We start from the raw sequence: 7,722 nt of genomic DNA, 5'->3' as shown, positions 1-7,722 counted from the left end.
ACAATTTAATTTGATTTATTATAGGTTTTTTTGTATCAAACTTATGACATTACATTAATTTACTAAAACCACCTGTCCTTAAACCAACTCAACGCTTGAGATTATTAAACTTAACAAAAAAACAAAAAAAAGCATCTTCCATAGGAACAATAGTAGTATTTACTGATTTAACAAAAAATACTTACACCTCTTTTTATTTATAAAGTTTCACAACCATATCCTCTTAACCGGCAGCTTATATAAATATGTGTAAAAAAATATAAATAATTCAAATCTGCTTTCATCCTGCAGGTCCATGATCTTCTTTAAAATGTAATTTTTCAGTTTAAGAAAACACATGTCGCACTGAACATGTTAGTGAACTCTGGTGAGTTTTATAATCACATTTTAATGAAATGCTTGTATTTTGTCACAAGCATTGTTGGCTATATAAACAAATTATGTAAAAAAAAAAAAAAAAAGTTTGGGTAATTTTCTATAGGCTACTTATTATAATTTTCCTCTGTTCATTTGTAGATATCTTACATCCTCGTTCGTTCATATACAACACCGCTTGCATGAGTTTCATTCATTGACATTTTGAATGCACATACCAGGATACCAGGATGCGCCTCAATGATATCGCGAGATATCATCTAACACACTCTTGCTCATTCCGCTGATATCGCGAGACTGGAGTGACTTGCGTGAAATTATCCGGTGTCGGTCTCCGAGGTGAGTAGCCTAAGGATGCTGGAAAACGTGAAAAAATAGGCTATAATTTCGTCTAAATTACGGTATACATTGCTGGCGAAATGGTATATTTTACATTTAATCTACATTAAATAGGCTACCTGTGTAATTTATGATTTGTCAATACGCAGGCCGGCTTTTGCTGCTATTGTATTTCTACGTCGTGACAAAAAGAAAAGATGTTAACAGTACCACTGCCTAAATGTGACATGCGCCGGTTTACCATAAGAAGGCATTTCTGTTTTGTAAATGATATAATGGAATTTGAGCATCTTTTGCGTAGCCGATTCATCAGCAGCCCACATATGTGTAGGCTGACGTTAGAAATCAATTCTCATATCAAGGTTTTTCTGATTTTAAATAATTGTTTCCATTTGTGTCCATTATGTTAAAACCATATCTGATTCTGAAACCTGAATGTGAACTGATCTGGGATTCAGTAGTTCTGTTGGATTTAAGTTGTGATACAAATCAACAGTCTCAGATTTTCTGGCATTTAAATACTGATGTGGATGTCATCACCATTTTATGGAGGATGTGAGAAACCTCTCTTCCTTACAAACACATTAATGAATTGGTCCATGGTGCATTTCAATCTGTCAAGCAGCACCTGAAATAAAATAATACTAGGTTAGTTGTTCTAATATAAGTGTTTCAAATTGGATATTTTAAAAACCGATGATGCCGGACTGTCGGCTACTAGGGACATAGTCTTGTATTTTATTTTACTGACTGAGTTTTTTCTGTAGATATATTGTCCTTGACTCAGTGTTCAATACACATTTATTTAATCAGTGCATGATGACAGTTATGAGTCATCTGAATTTGCAGATTAGTGCTCTCACTGTAAGGCTAGTTCAAGATGATCTTACATTAACATGACATCACTGATATGGTCATGTGCTCTGGTTCTGTTTTTTTTTTAAGGATTGCATTTTGTTGCAGGCTCTATAACAGCTATATTTTTCCAAATACAAATGAAGCTTTATTAGTAAAGTGTGCAAATTCCGAGCATGGGTTACCATACTTGGCCTTCACGTCATGCCATATTTTCATCTGTATTGCTACGCTAAAGGATTCACTCTAAAACATGTCAAAATGAAAATTGTAGAAATTTTCTGTGGTGCTCTCTGTGAAAAAAAAATATGTTATATGATTTTGCCCTGCCATAGTTAAAGATCATAAATTGCAGAGGGGTTTCTAGAAGAGTCTATAAGAGGAACATTGTGATATTTGTAAGGGTCAGCAACGTGTACAAATGTTACTATGTGAATTAGATCAAGTTAAGAGGATACAGTGTAGGAGTAAGTGCTCTTTTTTTTCTTTCTTTTTTCCTGACAATAAACAAGCCAGAATGAGAACATGAAAACACGAATAAAATCAACTCCCCACCTACCAATCCCTCCCTCCCAGTAAGAGCATATAGGCTCTTTTTGAAAGCGCCTATGCCTTTAACTGGAGGTAAGACAGTTGTCATTTAAGAAAACTGACCCAAGATTTTGTCTTTTTATATAAGTAAAGGCTATCCAGCTACGATGGGAAACATTTTTGGCAACCTTTTGAAGAGCCTCATTGGGAAAAAGGAGATGCGGATTTTGATGGTTGGGCTGGATGCAGCTGGGAAGACCACAATCCTGTACAAACTGAAGCTGGGAGAGATAGTGACTACCATTCCTACTATTGGTGAAGCACATTTTCAGACTTAAAATGTTTAATCGCTTAATCATTGTATTATTTCCCTCTTACACAGAGACAAAGTCTGTGAAGTTATAGACAATGTCTACTCTACTCGTAAAGAAGGAAGTCATGTTTTACGAATCTTGCCAGCTTGTAATTTGTATCCCATTGTGCTGCTTTGTTACTAGGTTTTAACGTAGAGACTGTCGAGTACAAAAATATCAGTTTTACAGTGTGGGATGTTGGTGGCCAGGACAAAATCCGACCTCTGTGGCGTCACTACTTCCAGAACACACAAGGTGAGAAGAGGACTCGTACACACACACACTCACACACACTAAACACACAAATGATTTTAAATAAACAGCCAATACACTTTCCAAATCATGAATCATGGATGTGCCATAAACTAAAGCCTAAAAAGTATACGGTCAGTAAGACAGTATGTTTTTTAATACTCACCAGGCTGCATTTATTTGATCAAATATACAGTGAAATGATACATCATCATATCATTCTAATACTCTGATTTGCTCAAGAAACATTTCTTATTATTATCAATGTTGAAAACAATTAATATACTGCTTAATATTTCTGTTGGAACTGTGATAAAAAAAAAATCATGATTCTTTGATGAATAGAACTTTCTAAAGAACAACATTTATTAGAAATAGAAATAATTTGTAACATTATAAACAGTCGCTACCTCCATTTCATCTCTACTTAAATATCCACCATAACGTGAAAATAATTATTGGCTGTATCAAATCTCAATAGCAGTGCATCCCCAGGTTCCCTCAGGTTGTGCAATTTGTTGTTCAGTGACAGTTGAGTATTGTTCCTTATAGTCCACATATCTCAAATAAATCACAAGTAAGTTATCAGAAAAATATCCATATTTAAAACTTTATAAACTATACTCACTGGCTTCCGGCAACTGTCGTACGTGCGATCATGAGAGAGTTGAGTTCCGGCGGAAGGGTGACTGACGTAGACATAGCGTAAGGTGAGAATTGACAAATGCGGAATCACAGAGAATAGAGCTAAACAAAACGTCGGTCATGAATTAGGAGTCTAAAACAAGAAGTTTTAAAGAAAAATGTTTTAGGATTTTGATATAAGAGAAGAGGAGCTACGTATAGCAAGAAGAAGAAGAAGAAGAAGAGGAGTTACGTCATACGTTGGGTCAGAGGTCACCCTTCCGCAAGAACTCAACTCTCTCATGATCGGACGTACGGCCATTGACAGAAGCCAGTGATTATAGTTTATAAAGTTTTAAATATGGATGGTTTTTTTAATGTGTTCTTACAAAAACCCATCACTTCACTCCAGAAGGCATGTATTAACCCACTGGAGTTTTGTTATGGATGGATATGCTTTTTGGAGCTTCAAAAATTCGGGCACTATTCAATGCCATTACAAAGCTGGGAAGAGCCAGGATATATAACTCCGATTTTGTTCGGCTGAAAGTAAAAAGTCATATACACCTAGGATGGCGTGAGGGTGAGAATTTTCATTTTTGGGTGAACTATTCCTTTAACTGTCACTTTTGATCAATTTAATGGATCCCTGCTGAATAAAAGTATTCAGTTGATTTGTAAAAATTGTACATACGGTACATCAATAGAGGAAGGAAATACCTTTTAAATATAGATTTTGCATTTATATTAGTATAAAGATCATATTAGGGTCCACAAGGGTCTTCATTGTCCCCTGCCCTGTTATTAATTACTGCCTCTCCATAATTTCCCATGTATTTTGAAGGTCTGATCTTCGTGGTGGATAGCAATGACCGTGAGCGAGTGAATGAAGCCAGAGAAGAGCTGATGAGGATGCTGGCTGAGGATGAACTGAGAGACGCTGTACTCCTCATCTTTGCCAACAAGCAGGCAAGAGCTTCCTTGTGCTTCTGCTGTGTTCTTCAAATCAGAGACAATTTATTGATGTTAGCATTGTGTTTGCCATCTACCAATATAACTTTCAAAGCAGCCCTAGTATGTGCATCAGTTTCTATAACCTATGTTGTTGACCGTGGAAACCCATTGAATTATTTTTGGTGATGTCCCTGCTGTTACAGTACAGTATGTGTGGTTAGTGGACTGGTCGTTACATTATTATATTATTGTAGAAAACGTCATATGATGCTGAGCAGTGATCAACATTTGTAAGATGAGAAAATGTTCCTTGGTCTAGTTCCTCAGCGTGCCTGTGTGTGTTTGCCTCCATCTTCCAGATGGCAGAGGTGAAAACAGACTATTTTTGGGCTGGATGAGCTCTCTGATGATTTGCAGAGCTCATTGCCGGTAGTGGTTGTTGAGGTCTGCCGCTGATGTGTTGAGCAGTTTTGAAGGTCTCTTTGATCTGATGATGTGCAGCTGGTGTATCATAGTGTGATGCAGTAGGACATGATGCTCCCCAACACTGACTCTGTAAAAGATCTCTAGAGAAATGTAGGCTTTTCGGTGTGTGCAGGAATTAGACACATCCAGGAAAATGAGTTGAGGACCTATGGGATATATCCTCTTAGATATGGATACTGAGGAACTTAAAGCTGTTTTCCTATATGCTTACTTGTTATAACTAAGAGAGATAGTCAGACTGTCTGAGGTAGGAATACTGATATTACATTATTTGAGAGCTGTTATGAAGGTTCCTTTTCCTTCACAATATATCGGTACAAAATATATATCCATCCTCATTTCCTCTATTGTTACACTTAGGCCTGGTTTCACAGACAAGCCTTATGCAATAGGATTAGGCCTTAGTTAAATTAGAACATTTAAGTAGCTTTTATTAATGTGCCTTAGAAAAAAACCTGACTGGTGTGCATCTTGAGACAAAACAATGGCACTGACATATTTTATTTAGGATATGTCAGTGCCAGTTGCTTTCAGTTAACACGCAGTTTAGTCTGGGACTAGCTTAATCCTAATCACCTAATGCTCACATAATGCTAATATTTAAAAACACTAATTTTTAATTATTAAATGGAATCTTTAGCTGAACTAAAAAAATAATATCCATTTTCAGACTGCACATTATAATGTTGTGATGCCTAAAATCAGTGTGTTTACAACTAAAATTAGTGTTTAATTAATATTTTTGTATTTTATATGCAAATTTAAAGTTAATTTTTTTGTTTTTTTGTTTTATGATTTGAAATGTATAATTTATTTCGACAAAATAATATATAATTTTTTATTTCCACCATGATATGAAAATAATTATCAACTATGTTGGCCAGAATTTTAATAGCAGTGCATCCCTATAGTTCCTTTGTGAATCGTTATAATTTAATTTATATTTTAATTTTAAATGAGTAAATTATTTAGACAAACCAGTATAGAATTTTATATAGTATAGAAGTCGGTATGAAATGAACCTTATCTATTTTGTAAATGCATGTTAGATTTTATTGTGAATGATTCATCCATCCATTTATATGTTTCATTTTTCATTTTCATGTTTAATTAAAATGTCATAACTGGACATCTTCCGATGAAAATGACTTCTCTGTGGTGACATATGCCGGACTTCTCCAAACATTTAGTCCGCTTAAACCCCGCCCATTTCTTACTATCAACTGCGAGCTCACAATCATTTTTGAGCGCAACGGCCGAAATCCAATCAACGACCGGTGGACAGAACCAAGTCTCCGCCTCACATTTTTTCTTTTTCTGATAGTCCAGACTCCAGACCATTACACTTGTCACAATGCGGAAGAAAAAATCAGTCGCTTTCTCCATTTCATCTCTACTTTAATATCCACCATATTGTTCCTTATAGTCCACATGTCACAACTAAATCACAACTAAACTATCTATGTAGGCTGTATCCATAGTAAGATATGTAGTTGTGTATGTTTCTTTCTCACTCTACAGGATTTGCCAAATGCAATGAATGCTGCAGAAATCACAGATAAGCTGGGTCTCCACTCCCTGCGCCATCGTAACTGGTACATCCAGGCCACTTGTGCCACCAGCGGAGACGGCCTATATGAGGGTCTGGACTGGCTGGCCAACCAGCTCAAGAACAAGAAATGAGGCAGGCTGGATCCAAGTGCAACGGTTGGGAAAGGTGTCACCGGAGCGGCAGCTCATCAGGGAGCACCAGTGGTTTCAAAGATTCTTTCATTCTGTTTACAAGTTATGACCAACGGGAGTCGGGTCATCTTAGACAGTGTAACCCCACCTGACAAATCCGTGAGATGATTGGGGTAGCACCAGCACCCATGATTCATATTCATTTTTACAAGTGAAGATGTTTTCCTATTCTTATGTGATTTAAACATCTCAGTTTCTTGTGTCTGTACACTGTACATGTATAAAAGACAGGGAGTGAATGAAAAGCTTTTACTTATATACTTCTATGGAATATGGAGGTATCGCTTAAATGCAGGTCATTTAAACTATATTAACTGCACTGATAGATGAGAAACCTGTTGATTCAGTTTCCTGAAATATTTAAATAAAATCAACTGAAATAATACTCTGCAAACAGTTGAGAAACATGTTGTGATTTTTGCTATAGTGTTCTTGTTTTGCTACTGAAAATGAAATAGAAATGCATTGTGATTTGTTATTAGCATATCAGCCAGACTTCATGACTGTCAGTGTTACACAGAACGTGTCCACACAATAACCAGGTCTCTGCACAGGTTGCTGAGCAAGCTTTGGTTTGTAAATGCAGGAGCCGACTGTGGATCTCTTCTTTCGGCATGCGTATTTAATAGCACTGTTCCATGTACAAGAACTATTTCTTTTGTGTAGCTGTTTCTTTCTGTTCTGCTGTGTTGCTAAATGCACGTTTCACCGACTATATCCGCTGCTATTACATGTTTGTCTGTGTCGTGCCGTGTACGTGTAGACATGCTCATTGAATGTGTCATCACTTGTGTTGCATTTATGTTAGTGACTTTTTGCTAGTGTTGCATAGGCAAATCTGAGGAGAAGAACAAGGGTACATCTCTATAGCCATGTGACTGGTGTAGCTGATTTAAAAGCATTTTGGTAACTTCACACAAATGCTGAAAAGAGTGTCAAAGTGACTATACAGTATAGTCACGGGTACTAATAGACTCTAATATGGTTGTGTGTGTACTCTCATGAATGACTAAGTGTGTTTATATATTGCACGCTTAATAAAGTATGCATTTAGATAATTTAATGTGAATATCTATTATTTCTTGTAAAATGTGTCCAGTGTGTATATTTTTTTTTTATGTTCCTTGCATTGAGATGCGGTCCATCCATTCTGCAAGCATTCAAATCAAATTCTGAATCAACTTAAATAGTTTTCCTAATTTTGCATCTG

General features: G+C 36.2%; 1 protein-coding gene across 3 annotated transcripts; it reads left to right on the top strand.

Annotated features, from left to right (window-relative positions):
- Positions 1-629: 629 nt before the first annotated feature.
- On the top strand, positions 630-6,509 carry arf3a (ADP-ribosylation factor 3a). 3 transcript variants are annotated; one of them, XM_056238840.1, is made up of 5 exons: positions 630-714; positions 2,249-2,415; positions 2,598-2,708; positions 4,174-4,298; positions 6,291-6,509. In XM_056238840.1, exons 2-5 carry the CDS (start codon positions 2,268-2,270, stop codon positions 6,450-6,452), a joined length of 546 nt encoding a protein of 181 aa, XP_056094815.1. In that variant the 5' UTR covers positions 630-714; positions 2,249-2,267; the 3' UTR covers positions 6,453-6,509. The 3 variants fall into 3 exon arrangements, with proteins under 3 accessions (XP_056094815.1, XP_056094822.1, XP_056094833.1); XM_056238847.1 differs by having other exon boundaries at positions 664-714; positions 2,254-2,415; XM_056238858.1 differs by lacking the exon at positions 630-714 and adding an exon at positions 781-797.
- Positions 6,510-7,722: the final 1,213 nt, after the last annotated feature.

The sequence above is a fragment of the Rhinichthys klamathensis genome, unplaced genomic scaffold (assembly GCF_029890125.1).
Source record: "Rhinichthys klamathensis goyatoka isolate OS25496 unplaced genomic scaffold, OSU_Roscu_1.1 h1tg000020l_1, whole genome shotgun sequence".
Classification (NCBI taxonomy): domain Eukaryota; kingdom Metazoa; phylum Chordata; class Actinopteri; order Cypriniformes; family Leuciscidae; genus Rhinichthys; species Rhinichthys klamathensis.
The sequence above is the reverse complement of the archived record's forward strand: the minus strand, read 5'-3'. Positions and strand labels throughout refer to the sequence as shown.